We start from the raw sequence: 22,469 nt of genomic DNA on the forward strand, positions 1-22,469 counted from the left end.
TTTCATTCACTGGGATTATGCCTGACTATGGGAATAAATAGGTCTTCCCTATGGAGTATACTCTGTCTTTAGTCACTACTATTTCTGACTTCTCTGATTGTCTAAAAGGAAAGTCTGGGCTTACAAAGCAAAGTCTATGTACTGAACTGAGGTCTCATTGTCGTGTCAGTGCAACCACCAGAGCAGTGTGGAGCACCAAAAGGGCAGCTAAAGTTTGCTTTTCACAACCGTTACACTAAGCCACTCCTTTTGGGATGCTCATGACTCCACACAGGCAGACAGCCTCATTGTTTGGATTTCTAATGCACACTGTTGTGTAACTCCACCTGAATAATTTTTTAAGTCTGACAGCAAAATGCTCAGTTACTTATTTGCTCATGCCAAGTTAGATGTCTTCCACTCTAAAGATTCATTTAAAAACACGTAAAAAAACAGCCCACTATAAGGGATGATTAGAGCAAAAAGGATAGCTTAGGTGCACTCAAGTAAAGAGAAGTATGTTTTCTCTCTCCTGAAGATGTAAAGCAGTCCCCTTAATTCCCTAGTGCTGTTCTGCAAACTTCTGTTCCTCGAATACCCTCTCCAAGCATTCACCTCTTTTTACCGCAGCAGTACCTAAGTAAATACAGAAGCACAGGAAGAATCAGTCTGCACTAGAAGCTACCTGAACTGAAAACCACTCAAATCAGAATGGCAGTCACTCACAGGCTGAATGGTCCAGGGTGCAGCACAGTGTCACATGCAGAGGAGTACACTGCATCTCAAAGTAAGGAGCACAGGCCCAGCAGCCAATGCCACGTTCCACTTTCCTCTTCTTTGGGTCAGGGCTGCATAGCTAGGCTCACTTATGCCTCATTGCATCAGTATTAGCTTATTTACTTCATTCAGCTGAATGAGCAGGTGTTCCGGTGCAAGGGTCAAGAAGATATTTTCCCTGATCCTTTCAAAGCTGTGTAAAAAATTATCTTCTCTGGATACAAGAAAAGAGACTCACAGCTTGAGCAAGTGTGGGTCACTGGCCTCAGACACCTGTATTGGTAAAAGAGTGCTCAAGGAGCTGACCTCACACTGGCCTGATGGAACTTTTCTTTTTCTCAGAGCAACTGCTTGTGTAAACACCGTACCTACTTTTAAGAGGTATGAAAGTGCTAAAGTCCTTTTCCTCCAGAGCCCAATGACAATGCTTTCAGCAGAAAGCTAATCTCCTTTGTCCCATCTAGTTGTCAGCAGAAAGAGGACATGGCAGTATCAAGTCCAGATGCAACTGCAGGTTTGAAAGACACTCTGCCTAAAGCAGTTTCTCAGCACTGTGCCTTCCCCCCCAGGCTACCGAATCAGAGCCCTGGACTTGGGGATTGGCACATACTGGAAGTGAAGGGCACTGGAGAAGAGTCTCAGCCAAAGCCCTCTCAGAGCCAGAATCATACCTAACCCCCATGCTGCCCTGAACTTTGTAGATGGAGCCCTGTGCATCCCTCACCCCTCCCTGGTTTGCTCCCTCAGCACTTCCAGAGTCCGGCCAGGCAGCTGACAGCCCGCCCCACAAGCGCAGCCAGCCGGGGTGCAGCTGCCCATTACCTGGTTCCCAAAGACCGCAATGGAGCAGGCGGTGGAGACCTCCTGGGAGCCAAACCAGACCGAGGCGATGCGTGAGGGCATGCCCAGGATGAAGACCTGGGCCAGGCCACAGATGACCTGTCCCAGGACAGTGACGGGGAAGAGGCGCGGCTTCAGGCTGCCCAGCTTCACCCAGGCACCCACGGCATTGAGGGCCGAGCCGGCCAGGGCGATGAGGCGCAGGCCCTTCTTGTCCAGCAGCCAGGCGACGGGGAAGAGCAGGGGGATGTAGATGAGCATGTAGCTCATGGAAAGCCAGTCGATGGCGAAGGGGCTCACGCCGTAGAAGCGCGTGAAGACGTTGTTGATGCTGCCGTACTGGATCCACTGGAAGGCGTTGCACAAGGAGTAGCTGCTGAAGAGCAGCAGCACGGCCCAACGAAGTCGGGACAGCTGCACCTCGGCGGCGGCATCACTCACTCCTCCCGCCGCAGTCAACGGACTCGGCGCCCCGGCGGGCTCCTGCAACACCATGCCGGCACTGTGGGCCGCGCCCGGCCCGGGCAGGCTCGGCTCGGCCAGGCTCAGCTCCCCACCTGTCCAAAACACCCCAGCCGGCCGCCCCCGCCGCGCTCACTGGCGGCCGCCACGCGGGGAGGTGCCCCCGGCCCGACCCTCCCCGCCCTCCGCCCCGCCCCGCCGCCAGGCCGGGGAGGGCTCGGGCCGCTGGGGGGCATGGCGCGACCCACAGCGCCGGGGCACTGACGGGGCCGCAGCCCTGCCCGGGTCCGGCCGCTGCCCTGCCCGCCCCGCAGCAGAGGGGCCGCCACCCCTCCCCACGGCCGCTCCCCGCCCCTGCCCGGCCCCGCCGAGAGGCCTCCCCCGGCGTTCCGAGGGCCGGGACAGGGGAGGCTTCGGCCGCCAGAGATGAACGGGACGTGGGCTGAGCAGGGCTGTGATCTGGGGGAGGCTGTGAGCCGGTGGGCAGTGCCCGACGCCGCCAGAGGTGCCAAGGTGGAGTCCTGGAGGAGGAACCGGTTTGGGTTTCGTTTGGGTTGGCCTCTCATGGTTTTTCTCACAACATGGCACACTTGAGAGTGAAAATATCCAGTGAAGTGAAAATTAAAACATCTCGGCGTCACTGAAGTAAAAGAGCCAAAAGTGGTGTTTGTTTCCATTCTCATGAGGAATTTGCAGTTAATGAGTCAGCGCTTGTTTTCCCATTACTTGAGCAACACACCACTGGGAGATGCCTGCCTGGAGATCATTTATGATCTACAATTCATTTAATTAGCATCATGTTACCTAAATTGCGTAAACATTCCTCAGCACAAGGACGAAGATTTGCTGGTGTTCAGCCTTCTTTCAGCATTTAATACACAAGTCAAAATTCATTTGGAAAAACGGGAGCAGTGTCTTTTGGATGTTGTACTCCTGAAACAAAGGAATACAGAATATGAAAAAGTGAAGTTTTTCTGCCTTCTGTTTACTTGATAGCTGCATCATAACATAGCCTTTTTACACACTTGGTGGAGCACTGTCAGAGGTTGTTGCTGCTGTCCTCTGAGTTATCTACCTACTGTCAGGGGCAAAGACAGACAGCTTTGATGCCTTTATGTTCTTATTTACCATGAAAGAAAACAAACAAACAAAACCCCAAAACCAAAAAGCTTTGCAAAAATGATTGCAAGGAGCACAAATGTCAGTTTAAGTTGTTCTTGCTGTGTATCCTCACAGAGCTTGTTTCTTCTCACCTGCTTGGGTTTCCTACTCCCAGAGGTGGCCAGAAGCAGAGCTGGAGATGAGCAGAGCCAGTGCAGTCTTCCATATGTACTCTGCTCAAAATTCCATAGGGCAGAGCTGCAAACCATCCTGCTCTCTCCCTCCACAGCCCACAGCTTTGCCAATGGACCTCAGCTGGGGTGCTTCTCACAACAGTACAGCATCGTCATAATGTAGCCCTTTTACATAATAAATATGGGAGGCAAATTCAGAAGCAAAAGCCAGAAAAGAGGTTTTCAATCCCATTTGTTTCTAAATTAGGCAACCAAAGTTAACTCGAAGCTCTGCACTGAAACAACAGAACAAACAGAGGAATTTGGTATAACAAATTCATAATCTAAATGTTATTAGGAATGCAATGAGTGACAGCCGTGCAGGTAGGGCAGAGGTGAAATGGAGCAGGAATAAGACTATTATGGTTCAACAATTGCTTAGTCTGAGAACTCTAACAATAAAACAGTGAGATAGTACAGAAGATTAACTTCTGGGCTGATAAGACTTGAAAATGTCTTTATAAAATTCTCCACAATATTATACAGAAATCAAAATTGCACAGAGGTAATCACTATCATTGATCAAAGAGCAGTTGAAAAACAAAGTCAAGAAAATAAATGTACAGGCAACTTTTAGGATGGCAATCCGGGTTTGTTCAGAGGACCATCATTTATTATCCCTTTAGCACTGCAAGGAATAAAATTTGCAGATGGTTAAGACATTACTGAGTTAGTCAAGCCTAACTTAAATATGTCACCTACATGTTGTATTAAGGCTAGAATGACTTTGGGACTGTAGCTTTAGCTGTCTGTGACTGAAAGTATTATCACAGTCCATGGCATCTTTAATTTGTAAACTCAGATAAATGCAGGATAATGGAATTAGGTACTGTATGGCAGACTGGTGTCATAAGGTCTCTGGGCAGCAAAGAGGAAGATATCAGTGACTGAATGGTTTTAGAAAAAGAATAAGCAGTAAAAGTATAAAGAAAACAAATTAGGAATTAAGGAGATACTGTCACACACCAGAGAGACACAGAGAACAGTTAAATTTCTTAATGTAGTACTTAAAAAAGAACACACACACAATAGACAAATTATCAGATATATGGGAGATGACTGAGACACACATTGGGTCCTTGGCCTCCTGCCAGCTGTACTCCACACTGGGGTCAAAAACAGTCTGTCATCCTGAGTTTTGTTTTTGTCCCACCTTGAGCTTCTAAATCTCTCTCAAAAATCCTTGGGTTTACTCAGCATCAACATAAGATCTGTAGGAAGTCAGAGCCTGCCAAGCAAGGAGCCATTTGCTCCCATGTCTTAGTCCTGTCAGAAAAGTCAAATGGGAAGTCAAGAATGACTAAAACACAGATTCTGCTGAAAATAACATGAGGACTTCTGCTGAAATGAGATGCATGACAGCAGTGCCCAGCCACTGGTGACTGCAGCCTGTCAAGTGAACTGAGCAGGCAGAGAAGCAACACTGGCTCCTCAAAGCCAAGTCAGAAAAGGGCTTTTCATACTATAGGCCCACACTTCCTTGAACTCCTGTCCTTGGATTTCAGGGCTGTTTTGTTACTAACTCTGTGAAGTACTCAATCACCCCTTTATGTAATTTGCCAATTTCTAATTATAAAATACTAAAATAAAACCCCTGTGCTTTGCATTTCCTCCTCTATTGCTGCATCTGTTTCTACTCACATGCCTCTTTCCCTTCTTGAAGCAACAGAGCAGCTGCTTTTGGATTTCCCTCATCACAGCATATTTATATAAAAATTTCTTAGCCATGAAAAATTATTTATATTTCAGGACAACCCCTTAAAGTGGATTTTAAAGCTAGAGGGAAATCTCCTTTACATGGAGATTAACAGAAGTGCTAAAAAGCTTATAGGATCCTAGAGCCAAAAGTATCTGTGAAGATTGGAATGCACTAAATCAGAGAAGAAGCAGGACCTAAATTAAGTGTTAGAATACAGGCCATCAGGTAGAACCTAACCTCTGTAATATTCCCTACTGATCTCAAGAAATCCAGCACTGACAGTCTTGGAATGTATGCTGCCTTTATGACCTATTAGTACATACAGTTCCTTTATTTAAAGCCTTGCAACAAGCTTACTATTCTCAAAGTCCACGCAATAAATACAAATGCTAGGAATGATGACAGCAATGATAATCCAGATGGCAACAGGCCTCAATGACAAGCAAGGTGATATAAATGGATGAGGAAAATTAGCTTGGAGGGTGTGCAAAGGTATTGTAGAAAATTATTCTGGAAAGTATAATTCCTTGGTGTCTTTTCTCTCCACATTGGTTCAGAGATCCAAGGAGTAGGTGAACAAAAGAAGAAAACTGCTAAGGACAAGCAAGTACTTGAGGATCTGCCAAATCTTACATCCATGCAGTTCTTTAGGTTCCCTTTAAATGGGAACTTTCTAACCTGAAAGGATCACAGGATGTCCCTTGCTTTCAAACTGCCAGCCTTGTTATTTGTGCCTCTAAATTTCATCATTGCACTTACAAAGCCTAACTAGCTTACCTCTTAGGTGGCCCTATCACATTTTGACTGACAGCATTTAGGTCTAGAAGAACTGTCAGCAGATATCACACACAACTTTTCACAACAGACATTGCAGGAAAGCATACAAGATCTTTGTTAGTGGAAAGAGAAGGTTTTCTTTTGGGTTCAACACCTAAACTGCTTTAGTGAAGTTCTTTGGAGGTTAGGTAGTTGTAGCATAAGACCAAATGACAAGACTCGAATAGCTGGCAGAGCCCCTCATTCGGGGGCCACACCTGGATGCAGTGCTCAGCTGGAGACACACGGTGAAGCATGGGCCGGCTGGGCTGCTGCTCTGGACAAAGCCAGTGGTGTGCCCCGATGGAGCAGGGAACCCTGCAAGCCCTCTGCTGGCACCCAGAGCTTTCTGCATCCCAAGAGCCACCCAGAATACAGCTTATAAAGGTAATGGATTAGTTTATTACTAAAGGCAATGGATTCATTTATTACTGTAGTTTAGATACACAGTTATTTTGATACCCTAAACCCTTAAGAATCTTTCCTATTACATTTTCAGTATGAAGATCTGGGTACATGAACAGTCATGGACAACTCCATTCATAACAGTGCAGCAGGCAACCTCTGCAGCACTAAAGATTTTGCAAAAATTACTTTCCTCTACACAAAATACAATGGCTTAGTTGCACAGTCTAAAATCTCATCTGAAGAAGACTGCAGACCTCAGAACAACCAAAGTTGTGCAGGGGCTAACTTTGAGCACCAAACCTGTACTGTCCAAAGCTTTAAGCCTTTCAAAAGTACAACTCAGAGGAAGGAAATAATGTTTTGCTCCCCTTCAGCATATTTCATGTGTAGCTCTCACACTCTGGGAGCTTTGGTGAGGATGCATCATCTGTGTCTATTTTACAGGGCCACAAAGAGTTATGGTGATTTGTGTGGCCTTGCCAGGGGCAGGATTTTTTTCCAGTTTGACACCTTCCAGCCTGGGCTGCAAGGGCTTGTCCAAGAGCAGCTTGAATTTATCACTTCTTTGCAAATCCAATCTCCCTATTCAAAGCCTGGCTCTAACAGAGCAATGGCTTTAATGTAACCCTGTCCAGTTCAGATGTGATGTTTGTGTGGGTGAATCACGTCAGTCTGAACTCTGAAGGGTAGATGGGAGGGCATGGCTGAAGTGCTAATATTCACAGCTGCCTCCTTGCAGCAAGAACAAGACGTAGAAGGAGTGCACAGGATGGAAGAGCACTTGGGCACGAAGCATCTCAAAGGTGCCTTTTTCTGGTAAGTGCACACCCCCCCTGGGCACAGGGTGCTTGTGCTGCCTCTGCATGGCCTTCTGCAAACGTACCAACCTGCTCTGCCCCATCCTCTGATCAGGCCGGATGAGAACTGGCTCTGATCTAAAAACTGTGTAGCTGTGGTTAGCCTGCTGTGCTGCTTGAGTATCTAAGCCCAGCTCTCAACCTTTGCTTGTGAAAAGCTGTGGAGATACAGACAGCTGTGAGGAAAGCTGTGCATGAGCTCTTTTATTGGAGCAAACACACCTCACTCCTCTACTAAGCACCAGGCATGCACATGAGATACGATTCTCTTTGCTCAGCTCAGAATAAAAGAAGTGAAAAAAGATTGAGTTAGCCGAAAAACTCAGCTATAGTCTAGATTTCCACACCCAGTCCAGATCAGGGTCACAGATTAACCCCAAATGTCAAAGCTTGAAGTATATAAGCCCTTCTTACTCAGCATCCTCCAGCCTCCATCTCAGTGGGTCATACTAGTTCATGGCATGAGAAATGACATGAGAAAAAGATTTTAATCTTCTATTGCTTGCAGCTGACATTAACTAATAACAAAAGAGTGCTGGAAATGTGCGTAGCCTCGCTGCTGAACTCAGGCATGTCCTTCATCTTCCTCTCACTCACGCTGCAGCAATAAAACCAAACCTGGGAAAAGTTCTGAGGACCACAGCACCAAACCACCACTGTTGTGAGGGGAGAAAAGTTGCTTGTGTCTTAGCAAAAGGCACAGAAGGGGTACAAGAGTTGGGGGGAAGGTGTGTTGTCACTGTGTGGATGTTTCTGAGGCAGGAGAACTCTCAGGAGCTGATGTCTGCTGAAAAATTACAGTCTCATATTCTAACCTTAACACACTGATTGTAACCCTGCCCTGGCAAGCAGTGAATATGTGCTGCCAAACATTTAGTTAGGTAGGGGTTTTGAGTAACCTAAAAAAACTTCATGGATACATATAACTCTGCCTCACCGCTCAAATCTCCTCCAGATCAATAATCAATAAGGTGGCAGAACACAGACAAAGTGAGCACAGGGTTATTCACTCAGAGAAACTCTTGCCATTTCATGGCATGCCTTGGTTTTTCTCTCCTTGACATCTTGTGATTTATAAAAATACTTTGTCTCTCAGCAGTGATTCCTGATCTTTGATCTCTGTGTGCTGGAGTATTAGCATCCAGGCAGCATTTTTGTATGACTAGTGCTGCTTTGTACACTATGATCATTGCAGGAAGAGGGTTCCTTCTGTGGGCTGCTGCTTTGGTTCAGCATGCAGGAGGCTTTTTTTTTTGCTGATGCAGGCTGGCAGCTCTAACAGAAGTGAATTCTGAGACGGGCTTTGTGAAACAAGTGCATAAATATTCTGGAGCCGCAGCGAAATGGGCAGGAGCGCTGCTCAGCGTGTCCCTTGCCGAAGCGGCTGCGCCGAGAGGAGCGCGGGAGCGGCTGGGAGCGCTCGGCTTCGCCCAGCAGAGGCCAGCACACACGCGGTGTTCGCAGGCTGCGCTCGCCGGGCAGAGCTGTCTCTGCTGCCCGCCCTTCCCCGCCTGGAGAAGAGTCTCTCAGCCTCCTGTGAGCCCCGTTTATGTACTGCTGTGAGAGAGGTTTCCAGTGAGGAGCTCTGTAGCACAGCAGAAAGGCGCTGACATTCTGCTGGGGCAGAGACAGACTTCCACAGGCCCGGACATCTCCCGGTGTATCCGGTTGTGTGCCCAGAAGCATCCCCTTCCCTTGGAGCAGCCGGCAACTCAGTGCTCCTGAAGGCTGGGCATGGCCAGATAACGCACACAACACTTGAGAAATGCCAGATGCCAAGGAAATGAAAATTACAGGAATTGCGTTGCTGGGAGGAGCAGATAACCGAAAGTATTCGGCAGTGATTGCCCTGGCCACCTCCCTGCACCTTGCTCCTCGTTTAGGATCGTTGCAGTTCATTTGCGGGCAGCAGTGAGGGCCACACCAGATGACAGGCACGTCGCTGCTCAGAAATGAAAAGCAGATGAATTAAATGAAAAGTGTGAGGAGCCTTGAGGAGGGGCCGGGAGCCTGGGAAGAAGAAGCAAGAGACAGCACCAGTACGGAAGTGAAGGAATCTCCTCACACAGCTGCAGCAAGCAGTTTGTGCAACTCTGGAAATAGCCTTAGGAAAAGATATTTTTTTCCCTACACTGTTTAAAAGGGCAGAAAGGATATGTTGTCCCCTGCTGCTTGGCTGATAAGGGTATTCTCCCAGGATAACCATTCTTTCTAACTGAGAGACTGCCCTCCAGAGACCTCACAATTACAGAAAAAAGCAGAGGTTAAAACTGGCTTGAACCATACAGATCATGTTCTGTGATCAGGTTTTTGTGGGCAAGACTGGGGCAAAGCCAGGTCAGATTGGAAGATGTGTCTCCTAGGAGAGAGCAAACACCAGAATGGCTTGGTTTGGCCAGAATGGCTGAGCACAACACAGGTAGGAGGCCTTCCAGCTCACAGTCAGCCATGCAGAGGGAGGACACATTGACTGATGATGCCAAGAATATTGTTTAGGTTTTGGAGAGGATGTTGTTGCAGACTCGTCTCCCAGTGTCACCCCTGGCTGTTTATTTTCGTTCTGAGTTGCAGTAATGTGTCTGAGACGTTACCAGTGACTGGGTCTAGCAATTCTGTGGGCATTACACAGAAACCCCACCCAGCCTGAAGGATCTAGACTTCAGCAGCTTTGCAGCAGAAATATTGGCTTTGTATCTGTGTGGGCATAGGTCACATATACCTCACAGTAGGACCTTCTCCATCTGCAGCTAAAACAAAGCTTAGCATTTTATAGCCAGGAGAAAATACAAAGGTCGCAGCAAGGATGAAGATCTCTAATGTATGCAACTCTGCAAGCTTCAATGGGATTCTCTTGTATCCTCCAGTGAAGAGCCTGCAGTGCCCTCCACAGCAAACCCAATCAAGGTAGCAGTAGCTTTTTCTCTGACTGTAAACCAGGAAGCATACGAGCATCAGAACCCTAAGGAACAGCAAAAGTGAAAGTGAAAAATCTGGGAGAAAATCTACCAGAAGCTCAAGGAGCAGAAACAGAGCCTATAAAGACAAGCTCATCTAGAGCTGGAGTCAGTTGTCTCTCTCAGGCTTAAAGGGACAAATTCCAGAGAAAAGCACCTTGGGCAGAGCCTGTGTAGCCTGACTGGCTCAAAGCATAGGCTGTGCAAGGAATCAGGAGGTGTTTGTTGAACTGATGGTTAGAGTGAAGCCTACTGGTGTGAGATCTGGCAGAGAGGGGTGGTGTAAGACACAATTAAATTGTTCCTGTAGATGTATTCTGCATGTCATATATACAGAAACCCAGCTACCTGGCTGGAATAACCACCATCATTCCCTATGTCCTTCCCTGAGTGTGCTCATCCCTCATCCCAGAGCTACACAGGCAGGCCAGTGCAATCACCCATTGCCTCAGCACTGCTTTTGTAAGTGGTGGCACCCAGGCCAGTGTGCTGGCACCGGGCATCTCTGACCACAGTGCCTCCCATGCTGGCACAGACACCAGAGGTAGGAAGCTCACAAACCTCTGAGCAGATCATGGCAGGAGAAAGCACAGTGCTACCTGCACCTATCCTGAGGACAGCTTGCTAAGACATGACAGTATTTGGTTATCATCTTGCTAATGCAAAGCAGAGAGAGAAAATATGCACAGCATGGCACATTACAGACCTCACTTCTTGAGGGCTATGATGATGGGCCAAAACCAATCTGGAAATAGGCTGCTTCTCTGTGCCTGCAAGAAGGATATCTACAAATTTGGTCTATTTCCCTCATTTAAAAGCCTTCCTAAGCAGCACTACTTGTGGTACTCTATGCTGAAAAGATTGCAGCTGGTGCTCCTTGAAGATGGCAGTAGTCCTGAGCCACTGTTAGCAGCAGAACCACTGGCAGGTGGTTCAGCCTTGTGTACAGAGTGGGGCTGATAAGTGAGCTGCTGCCTGGTGTGGGGTAAGGTGCAGAGACTGCCTGTATGGACTGGCCTGTGCTTCCAACAAATCAGACTGAGGAGTACTAATCTACTCCTGTGTGACCTTTCAGGTTTCATCTGTTTCAATGCATGAGATAGGGCAGCAGCCTTTTGTGGAGCTGTAACTGACAGGCAAGGGGAAAGAATGTAGGCTGCAGCTACATTCCTTAGCAGGGTACCTTGGAGCAAGAGTTCTGCTAGGTCCTGTGTTCTCCTGTGCACTCCAGAAAAACACCACCAGCTCCCTCCACAGCATGATGCTCCTTCCCAGCTGTGCTGCTGGCCAAACTGAAGGCTCCACCAGCCCACCAAGACCTGGAAGCTGACACAGCATGGCAGTGCACCTCCACTCATGCCAGGGAGCATGTGGAGGCATAGCCACCAGCAGCAGAGAGCTGAGGGGGTCAGCAGGGAAGAGACCTGTGGTACTACATGGCATGTCACACTCTTTAGCCAGGTTGAGCCTTGCAGCAAAGAGGGACCCATCCTCCCCAGGGACCTCATCACCCCTCTGCCTGCCCAGCCTACGTGCATGGACCCCCCTTCTAAAAGTGGGGCTCTGATTGCTGGCCCTGGGTTAGACTCCTGTGCATACAGGGCTGCTTTCTGGGCCCCAAGTTATCCCATCCTGCTGCCTGTGTCTTCACTGTATCACACCAGGCTTAGGAGTAACTCAAATTCTATTTTAGAAACAAAGAGTTAAGCATTTTCAATCTTTATTTTACAAAAATAAACCAGTTTTGCCCTGACATTCTGTGGCCCGCAACCTTCCCCTCCACCCCTGCTGCCTTTCCTCTTCCTGGAGGTCTGGCTGTTGTGTGCCACAGCCAGCTGCTCTTATGGAGGCTGCCAGAGCTGCACACTCCTGTGAGTCTCCCCAGACAAGGACCAGAGAAGGGGGATGGTGCCCTTTTGTGACTGCCTCTTCCTCCCAGAATCCAAGCTGGAAACTGTCCAAAGATGCCTCGTGGTGGCTCTGTCATTTCTGCACATGGAGCAAGTCTTAGGCAAATCACTCAGAATACATACTTTAAGAAGGAAGGTCTGTCTGTCCAATTCCTTCCCTTGGATGGGAAAGCAAGCCCCACAAAGTTACTTCTTGCCATCAGTGGAGCTGGCAGGCTGCTGTCCTCCTGGCTGGCTCAGTGCTGGAAGCGTGGGGAGCTGATGTGGGGCTGGTGAAAAGAGTGTGTGGCATAAAGCACTTCTGGAGGCGGTGGAGGGGATGTCAGGATGGAGCAGAACGGTTCATGGGAGCTCAGCATCGAGGTGAAGTGCTTCATTTCCTCTGTCAGCTGCTTGATCTCCCTGCGCAGGGCAGCATTCTGTCTCTCTAAGTCTTCACTCTCCTGAGGAGACAAAACCACAGGGGCTTCCTCAGCATGGGACCCACAGGGATGAGCTAGGGTCATGAGAGTTGTGGTCCTTCGCCTCTCTGCCCCACAGAATTTCCAGAACGATATATTTCTGGTAAATTCATCACAGAGCCACGCCTGGGCAAACCCTCCTCCCCCAGCTGGCCAGGCCGGGTGTGGGTGCGATGCCGGCAGCCCCAGGCACGCTCCCCGGGCCGGCTTACGAGAAGCGCCTGTGGCTTGCTCCCGCCCAGGCTTTCTCGCTCCCGCTCATGCACACGCACAGCTCCGGGCGCTTCCCGGGCCGCCCAGCCCCCGGGGAGAGCACGCTGAATAACCGCCGTCTCTAACCAGAAAACCACCTGCCACAGGAAACCTGTCATGGCCCTGGAAAGAAGAGACTCACTGCTTCCTGCTAGCCCCAAGGAAAGCAGCGGCCTTTGGGGAGGAAGAGGAGACGCTTGACTCAGAAGAAAAGAGAAACTAAGGCCTCAGAAGAACTGAATTAATACTGGTATGAATGAGAATAACAACAAAGGGTTTAATAATGATGCTCAGCCTTGTCTCAACAATACTGAGAGCATCAAAGCCTTTGATACCTCTGCTTCTGCTGAAGTGCAGCTAGCTCCAGGCTGAAGCATTGCAGGCATCAACTGACCATGAAGCCAGCAGTCTGGGCAGGAGCAGAGGATTGGAAACAGCTGAGAGTGCTAAAGCAAGACTTGGAGGCTCTGGAAAGCTGCACCACCACCTTTGCAAAGCAAACTTTCTGCTTGCCCCTCTGCTGCCATGCTGATTCCAGATGGTGCCCACTCTGTGCACAGGTTGAAATGCGCCCAGCAATTACAGCTGCTCCCACAGCGGAACTCACACAGCAAACAGCATCTCTCAGGGGAGACCATCTGGTTTGGAAGTCATGACTGTTGTTGAACTCAGGAACTGATGGGAATCACCCAGGGGCCAGGAGTCCCAGCTTTCCTATGACTCATTCCCCTCAAAACACAAGCTAGAAAACCCTGGGGCAGATGGAGCTGGTGGCTCCTTTCATATCACCATAGCTCAAAAGGAGCCATGCTTTTCTGTGAAGAACCGCATCAGAGAAACAAAGTCCCTGATGCAGAAACATCCAAAGGCAAAGGGTGCTCAAGGAATGAACCCAGGAGCAACAGGGATCACTGTCCACTGGAACTGAAAAGAACCTAGCAGAAATTTACCATCCATCATCTACTTGCCTCCCTGCATTCTTCATCTGCCTGTTGGGATCTAAAATGGACTTAGCCCCACTGCCCCATCCCAATGGGAAGGCAGGGGCTGTGTGCTATCAGTGGTAGCTGAGCAACAGCTAGGCAGGATTTTCCTGGGGGAAGCTCAGAGCCCATACCTACCTTTAGGATTACTGTAGAGAGAGCACTGACCCCAAGGAAAGGGTATTTTCTCACCTCTCTCTGACACAGCTGCCCAGAGCCATTGCGGCAGGCTGATGTAATGCAATCAGCCTAGAACCATGTCAGCTCGAGAAGGCTCATCAGCTACTAAGAAAAGAGTGAAATCTCTCCCTTAAACCTAGCTCCAACCATGGACTAAGGGCACTATGTAAGGAGGAAGGTTCAGAACTGGATTCTCAATAATTATTTCCAATAATGGGAACATGGAGACTGCTAAATCAAAGGATGTTTTTTCAAACATGAGCTCAGCTACCACTTTTCAAAAGACAGCCAGGCCCAGCACAGGGATAAAGATGGTTTCTGCCCTGCAAGCTGCATGTCCTTCATCCTTTCCATGAGCGGCCCAAAATACATGGGACACATTTATCAATGTGCAAAATGCAGAGCATCCCAGCCCTTATACTCCAGCACTGACCCCATACACCTGCCCAAACACACACAGCCAGAAGTGACCATCCCTCCTGAAAGGCAGATATCTAATCCTTCACACTAGGAAGAGCTGTTGGGGGTGCCCACATTGGTACAGAAAAGCATCTTTGTATGCTGTTGCACCTCTGCATAAGTGGTGGCATGAATCTCAAACCTGGGGAGAGCCAAGCCAGTTGAGACTATGCTTTCAAAGAGCTCAGTCAGAAGAGGTTGGGAAAGGAAGTCACTAATGAAAGACTGAGAGATAAAGATGGATTCAAAACTAGCTGCAAAACTGAACGTTTCAGTGGCAGTCATCCTGGGCTGTGTGCTCTCACTGCAAGCACTGACTCCTGCATCCTGCCCTAGCCTCACTGCTCCTGTCCTGACTCCACTGAGCATCTCTGCTCCGAGTCCTAGGGGGAAAGCACAGGTGTCTCCCATGAGTCCTAAGCACCAGGGAGGAAAAAGAGTGGGAGTGCTCACCAAGTGCAGTGTGTCTGCTTTCTGGGTCTGCCTCAGGCGGCTCTTCTGGGCAGCAATGCGATTCTTCTCCCTCCTTTGGACTTTCCTCATGTCATCAGAAGAGTCCTAGGGAAACAAGGCATGGAAATGACTGGGTATTCTCTCCCTTACCCTGCTCCTGCAGGGCAGTAGTTGGGAAAGGGACACAGCAGATAACATCATTGAAGCACAGGACACACCCTCCACACCAGTATAAAGCTGTGGTCCAGGGGATGTGTGATGCCTTTAGTACCCCTGTTGCCAGGAGGGGCACATCTGACATCCTTGGGGATCCCAGCACAGCTGGGAAATTACCACTCTTTCTTCACCAACACACTGGCCTGGGATATAGTTTGATGGACCAGAGTAAGGACCTCCCTCTGGAAAAAAGACAATTTGAATTCTACAGAAAACCATTTCCTTTCCTGTCTCTCTGCAGGGCAATGGCACCGCAGACATTCCAGCTCCTTGGCTATACCATTTTTCCAGATATTCAGCCTGTGTTTTCCTCTTTTCACCCCTGTTGGTGCCTCCCTTCTCCATCACCCTTCTGTCTCAGGTTTTATTTGTTGCAGACCCTCACAACACAATATGGCCCCTGCTTTGTTTAACTAGACAGACTCAGAACTTTGGTTTTTAACACAGATCTTATTTGTTCCACCTCTCTTACCCCTGTCCTTACTCTTTTTTGGAGTCCTCTGTTAGCAATGCCTGCAGTGCTGACTGCAACACTCCCAAGCCCCTTAGGCAGGGGAGGACAGAGCTCTCCAGGCTTCAGGTCATGAGCTTCATGCACTAGCCATTCTCTGCTGAGATCTGGTCCTTCTGCTGCCTTCTGGCAGTTGAAACTGTCACACAGACTTTCATCTTCTACTTTCATATTGCACTGCCCCTCTTGTGGACTCTTTAACATTCACACCACCACTTCTCCACAAGACTACAAAACTCAGCCACAAAAGTTATCTTCCCAGCCCATTTATCTGTCCACATCCTCTCCCCCCTCCCCCAAACCCAAGATATTTTTCTTTGAACTTAACCGTTTTATCCTTGCCTTCAATACCCTGAAAATGTCTCAGATATAGCACCTCCCATATCCTGCATCAAGTGCAGTCCCTATCCTTTAGAAAACCTTGTGCTTTATCCCTGTCTTTACTAGGATGCAAGCCAGGTTGCATTCCCATCCTTGTTTGGAAGCCAAAAATCATCTGCTTTGATGAACCCCAAGATTTCTGAGCAAAGTCTCAGGCACTTGCTCTTGTTGCCAGCCCTAGAGAAATGGCAAATGACAGATAAAATAAAGTTTAGCCAGAAATGACAGATAAAATAAAGTTTAGCCAGAAAAGGCAGTGAGAATATCTCAGACTCGTGTCTGTGTCTGCCAGCAAAAGACCTACCATTAAGGTATGCTATGCAACAAAAAAAAAAATCCCTCTGTGAAGCATCACTGACAAGAAAAACTGCTGAGGCTGAACAGTAAAGAAAGCAGATCCAAAGTAGCAAGGCTTTTCTGGGTCCCGAGTGCTGTCCAGAGGAGCAGGAAGCAGGCAGGTTGCCCCTGAGCTGTCCTGCTCCACAGCCAGGAGGTGCCTGCTCAGGCTCCTCACCAGAGCACCAAATCACACCAAAGCTTCCTGCCTGCCTGGCATGTATCACAGGATCCACCATGCCTGGGGCTCCTGGGCCCCCAGCTGCCCCTGGTGTAGCCCCAGGGACCCAGGCCATCTCTCTCTGCCCATAACCAGCTCAGTGGCTGGAGTTCTGCCAGGGCCCCTGGCTGAGCCTTGCATCTCTCTCCCCACAGCCATTCTTAGAAAGCTCTGCCATATTGCCCTGTGCAAACACAGACAGTGGGTGCCACCCTGCTTCCTGCCCACCCGTGGCCCACCCTGAAGTAGCTGGGCAGAGCTGGGGAAGGGCCCCTGCTTTACCTGCTTGCTGGGAGGTGGAGACTGGCTGAAGCTGCTGGAATCACTGCTGTCAGAGCTGTGGGGCATAGCTGCTGCTTCTGGCTCCCAGGGTCTCTTCAGCTTCCTTTGTGCTCTTGGTGTGCCTGCTCTCTGTCTTGCTTCTCCGCCTCTCTGTCCTCCTGTGTCACCTCTGATGTGGCCCTTGGCTTCCTACTCTCCCCCGTGCCAGAAGCTCTCTATCCTCCTGCCCAGCACTCCGACACTTTCGCTGCCTCTCCTCTCACAGCCTCTGTACCTCCCTTTAGGTCTTTAGCTCTCAGCCTCCTGTGGTTTTGCAGAACCTCAGGGATGTAAGCTGAAAGTCACGTGGCCGGAAACTTTAGGGCAAAGAAGTTACAGAAGAAGAAAAATTTTTTAAAACCAATTAAAGAAAAAAAAAAAAAAAAGAAGAAGAAAAAAAGTACATCTGGGAAAAACGAGCTTCAAAATAGCCTGAAAAACCCCCGAAAAACACCTTCAGGCAGTTGAAAAACAGCACCATGGGTTTTCTCTGAGACAAACAGCAGAGATGGAAAGGAAGAAAAGCCCCAGCTCTGGCTGTGAAACTTGGACCCTCAAAGGAGGGCTGTGCGGAGGAGGTGACACTGGGAGCCCCAGAAATTCCAGGGCTACTGTGTCCCAGTGCTAACCCTATGCAGGCAGGAGGCCAGTCCAGCCCCAGGCAACCCCAGTGCCCCAGCACAGCTGAGGAAATTCCCAAGCAGGCCCAATGTCCCCAGAAGCCACCCACCCCTCCTGCCGCCCCCGGCAGCGCTGACGGGGGCCCGGGGAGCTGCCACACCAACACTGCTCGTGCAGGTGGCTCGTGTGGGCACCATGTAGCACCAGCCCCAGTTAAGAAGAAAGGCTCAGGATCATAGAACATTTGGACTGGTTTGGCTAGGACTAGTATTTTCTGTAAAGCAAAGCTATTTAGCACTTTAAAACATTCATTAGTATGTCCCCACTGGCCATAGGGAATGGCAGCCCTGGCAGACAAAGTGCTGGAAATGTAAGAATCTATGGATCAGCCCATGCAGACAGCAGCAAGGAGAAGCTGCTTTGGATCCCTTTCTTTGTCCCCCAGGCTGTGTTCCCTGGGACTACTTCTACCCTTAGTGCGAGTCTCAGAAGACTAAAGATGTGCAATCAGCCCCTAGGACAGCAGTGCTTCAGGGGTACCCTCAGAGTACCCCATGCTAGTGGCTCTAGAGGTGACAATGCAGGAGTAGGAAGTGCCAAAGCAGGGACTACTCGCTTTCTGATCTGCTCATGTCACCAGATCCAGCAGGGTGAGCCACATGCCAACAGGCCCTCCATCCACAGACAGAAGCACACGACTTCAGAGCTGCATGTGCAGCATTAAGTTCTTGCATGTGCAATAAGGAGCAGACCTAGAAACAGGCATGAATCCATGTACAGTAACCCACTCCTGTGGAAAACAGCAATTCCCAGTTCCCAACTTACTGTTTTTTGTTGTCTATGGGTCTTTTGGTTGAGTTTCTCCTGCCTCAGGCAGGAACAGCTAGCAAGTCTCAGCAGCGGGACGTAGGTAAGGGCACTTGAGATGTAGTCATCATTTGGGAAAGAGTATTGGAAATAATTTTTATTTTGCAGCACAGAAAACACTCTTGCAGAGAAGCATGATCTTGGAAGACAGTGCAGACTTGCATGGGCACTGCCAGCTTTTCTTCCCATCCTTGCCACTCATGGAGCCAACAGAGGAGCAAATATGGCCAAAACCAAGAACTGCTGCAGGCTGGGTGGCTCAGGGAAATCTCCTGATTCAGCTCCAACAGCAAAACTACTCCATTTGACCCATTTTCCTTTTTAGAAACATCCTGTGCCACTGGTGTTCTACTCTTAGCCCTTTTATCTGAACATTTCACAGCACTGAGTGCATTTTTCCTCCTGGTGTGCTGTATGGACATGGTAGGATCCACCACTTATTAACACGGCTGCAAGGCTTGGCATGACCCACACTGAGGGACCCAATTTCCTGGAAGTGCAGTGCCCCTGTAGCACGCAGGGCTCTTCTGGTGCAGCTGGCTCCAGAAATGGAGTAGCCAAAGGGATCAGTGAGGTGAGAGGTGTTGAGTTCAGGCCTCCCAAGGCACTGGCTATCAGCACAACCCTTGAAGGATTCATTAGCTCACTGCATCACTACACTTCCTCTGAACTCTGCAACACTGTGTGGCTCTTCCTTTCCTGGAATCACGCTGCTGGATTCCCACTCTCCCAAGGAAACCACACTCCTCTGCTGGTGAGCAGCTCTCAGAGACTGCCTGGCCTCTCCTGCTCTGCAGGCTGCTGGATGGAGGGAGCACCTTCCTCAGAGAAAAATATCCTTGCTCCATTATTTGACAGATTAGCTGAACTCATTCCTTTTGTACCTAGCAGGGCCAGCGTCTGGGAGGCAGCTGGGAAGGTTGGGAAGGTGGTGGGGCTGTTGGCAGGAGGTAGAGAGGGAAGCTGAGTGTCCTGGCAGGAGCTGGCCAGTCAGTGCAAAACTGTCCAGAATGTGGCTATGGCAAAGGCTGTGCTTTGAGGAGGAGGGAGGTTTTGAGTGCACCTTAATTTGCCCAGAGCTGGGCTTTTATGAACAGCTGATGAAGATATCTCAGGAGAGAGCAACAGCATGGGAGAGGATCTGACACTTGGTCTTTCTGAGCAGGAATAAGAGAGCATCTCTTTCCTTGCCTTGTCGAAACACACTCTTTTCTCTTGAACTGGCTATGATGTCAATGAATTCCTGCCACTTATGAACATCTGTAAGAGAGACAAGTGTCTCCTGGTGGGAAGATGGGCAGAACCTTCACAATTCTTCTCTGGGCTGGTCTGGACCCATGTTTTCTCCTCATAGGCAGAGAGAGCCCCCTGCCATTTCTCTGGTCAAAGATGTGCTTCCCCCAACCCAGAGCAGCAGAAACCACCAGTATGGCTCCACCAGCATCTGCTCACAGCTTTGTGGAAACTGACCTGGGCACCTGCTGCAGGCACAGCATGGGGAGCTGATTTCCTGCTGCCTCTGCCCAGGCTCCCCCTCTCTATGAGGGAGAGCTTCAGGAGTCAGTCTCCTAATCTCTGTGCATGACTTAGACGTCTAAATTTACACTGTGAATAACATTCCCTGACTTCCTCTCTGGAATAATTTCTTTTTCTTTGATCTTAATCACAGGAGCTGTGAAATCACTGTCAGTGGCACTGGGAAAACTCACCAATGTTAGGCTACTGCCATACCAGCAGCTTGATGGAGAAAGGATGGTTCCAGAGGCTTTTAGGGGAAGGACAGGACCAACCTTGTACTTGTCCCTTGTAAATTACAGCAGGCAATGCTGAAGGAAGTCTCGTTCTCCCAAGACAGAGTGGCTGCAGGGACTCGGGCCTGGGCGCAGCGTGATCTGCAGAGAAATGGTGTGAAAGCAGCAAGATGCAGGTCAGCAAGAACAAATGCAAATGTAAAGTGAAGTGAGCTGTAGGCAGAAGATCTGGGGAATAACCCATGGGGCAGCAGAATAGGAGGCAAAAATCGAGGGGTTGCAGAGCACTGAAAACTGAAGCTTTGCTAGCAGCAAAGGGGTCAGGTATTGACTTGGGGTTCTGGGCAGGGAGGAGGAGATGATTGCCTTGTGCTGCCTGTGCAGGACCCTTTCAGAGTCCCAGGCCAAGGAGTGGAGTGGTCTGGAAGAAAATACAAAGGATAAACACAGAAAAATATTGCTCTAAGAGAAAGGAGTGAAGAAATTGTGCCCATTTAGCCTAGAAAAGAGAAGTCTTGGGGGTGGGAAGTGGGTGGTGAGGAAGGAACAGTCTTTCATATGTTGTAATGGAAAGGGTGGCCGGCTGATTTCTGTGCAGCCAAAGCAGGGTAAGAACCAACAGGCTCCAACTGCAGCAGGAAAGGTGGAGGTCTGATATTTGAAGCAAGATGAGGTTAGGAAGACCTTGGGATGGGTGATTCAGGAAAGTTATTCAAGCCCCTTTATATGAAGTGGCTGGGAAGAAACCTCTCTCAAAAGAAATCCAAGTTGAATCCTGCCTCTGTGGGACGGATTATGTTATGAATTATGTTCCTAGGGTTTAAATAAGGAAAAAGGGAAAAAAAAAGGGGGGGGGGGTAGAAAAAAAGTGTGCTACTAGGATGGGTTCCTCAGAACCAAGAGAACACATGAAGCAAAACACCAGCTTTGCTTCAAAGCCTCTCTCCCTATGTCCCACCTGTGCAACCAGCTTCCTCAGCACAGGTGAGTGATGGAGTTTCCTTGTAAGCCTGCTGCTCCAGAGCTCTTGCCTGCAGCAGGCTTATGACAGCAACATTCAAAACAGCATCTCAGCCTCACTCATCTCGTTTGCAAGGCCATTCAGTGCAGAGTGCTATTTAAAAATCCAGCCTAGAGCTGAACTTCAGCCTCCTGTAAACCACCAAGGTTGTGTCTGCCTCAAATGTAGCATTTTATGCAAATAATTTCTTATAATATTTGGACAATTGCAATGACTTGTCTATAATTCCTCATTGAAGACTTTTGCAAAAATCAGTGCTGAGAATGGCTGTGTTGAACAAAGTCCCTGCTCTCTACCAGATGCTTCTGCCATGTCCAGCTCTGCCAGCACCTGTTCTCCTGTCTGCATCGTGTGCAGCTTCCCCAGTCTCTGTCACCAGGGCTATTTCATCTTGACTGAGCTGGGTGTGAGAGTGAGGTTGTGCCAGGAGAGCTGAAGCACAGTCCCACCAAATTCATCCCACTTGGCACAGAGCAAACACCAACACTTTCAGTCCTTACTGGGTGCAACCAGCCAAAGTAGAGGAAAACAGGTACTTTACACCCAGAATGTCTGATAAATGACAAGGGCTGTAAGTCAAGCACTCAAAAGCATGGAAATCCCACAATTAAATCCCTAAAGCACACTGCATTTATGCCCTCATGCTGTGTAACATGCTGTGCTCTGTAGCTGTATGATCCACTAGGGTTTATCCCCTGGGATGGCCGTGTTACCTTCATCTCATCCTGCAGTCAGCATGCTCCAACATCCTGCTTTTCCATTTCTTCATGGACTCCTTCTAATGCTCGGCACTTCAGCACTGAGTGACTGCTTCAGGGTTATTAATGAAGCTGTTTTCTCAGGCACCTTTTCAGGTCCAGAGGTGAGGATGAAGAAATGGAGTTATACCTATTTAACAGGTGCAAAATAAGAGACAAAAGAGATATAGGTCATAAGTACTCATTCATTTTGGATACACAGTTTGAACCAACTAGGATCTAAATTTTTGACGGTTTTGGCACTCTACAGCACTTAGTTTAGTCAAACCCCAGATCCTGATGTCTGTGACTGCATCTGCAATCTTTAGCACTTCTGTAAAGCAGCTTGGGAAATGAGGAAGACGTGGCTGCTCCTGTGAAAGCTCTTGCTCATGTGGCTCACCAACTCACAGAGTAACTTCAAGGCAGGGGTAGACACAGACCAAGCCCTCCAGGGAGGCATCAGCTGTCTACCCAGGAGAACCACCTTTCTTTCTGCAGTCTCTTGCTTCTCCAGCTTGATAGGAGTTCCCCAGCCCTGCTAAGAAAGGAGGCAGCCTAGCTGTCCTGCTTATTGCTCCCTCCAGCTAAGGTCCAGCCTGGGTGCTGAAGAAGTGGCAATCCAGGGCAAAATGCAGGAAGTTATCATATGCACAAGACAGC

The 22,469-nt window shown here is 49.0% G+C and overlaps 2 protein-coding genes across 4 annotated transcripts in view; both read right to left on the bottom strand.

The window, feature by feature from the left end:
- FLVCR2 (FLVCR choline and putative heme transporter 2) overlaps positions 1–2,091 on the bottom strand; it is a 34,264-nt gene extending 32,173 nt beyond the window's left edge. The window contains exon 1 of one of the 3 annotated variants that reach the window (XM_063160264.1): positions 1,579–2,091. In XM_063160264.1, coding sequence (XP_063016334.1) covers positions 1,579–2,091 — 513 coding nt within the window. The remainder of the gene's footprint in view (positions 1–1,578) is intronic. The other 2 variants (XM_063160266.1, XM_063160265.1) reach the window with 2 other exon arrangements.
- A 9,738-nt stretch (positions 2,092–11,829) lies between these two features.
- BATF (basic leucine zipper ATF-like transcription factor) lies at positions 11,830–22,107 on the bottom strand. Its single transcript, XM_063160267.1, has 4 exons — positions 21,783–22,107; positions 16,771–20,189; positions 14,825–14,929; positions 11,830–12,479 (listed from the first exon to the last, which is right to left on the bottom strand). Exons 2-4 carry the CDS (start codon positions 16,834–16,836, stop codon positions 12,273–12,275), a joined length of 378 nt encoding a protein of 125 aa, XP_063016337.1. The 5' UTR covers positions 16,837–20,189; positions 21,783–22,107; the 3' UTR covers positions 11,830–12,272.
- Between the last annotated feature and the right edge of the window lie 362 nt (positions 22,108–22,469).

Source organism: Melospiza melodia, chromosome 6, assembly GCF_035770615.1.
Source record: "Melospiza melodia melodia isolate bMelMel2 chromosome 6, bMelMel2.pri, whole genome shotgun sequence".
Taxonomy (NCBI): domain Eukaryota; kingdom Metazoa; phylum Chordata; class Aves; order Passeriformes; family Passerellidae; genus Melospiza; species Melospiza melodia.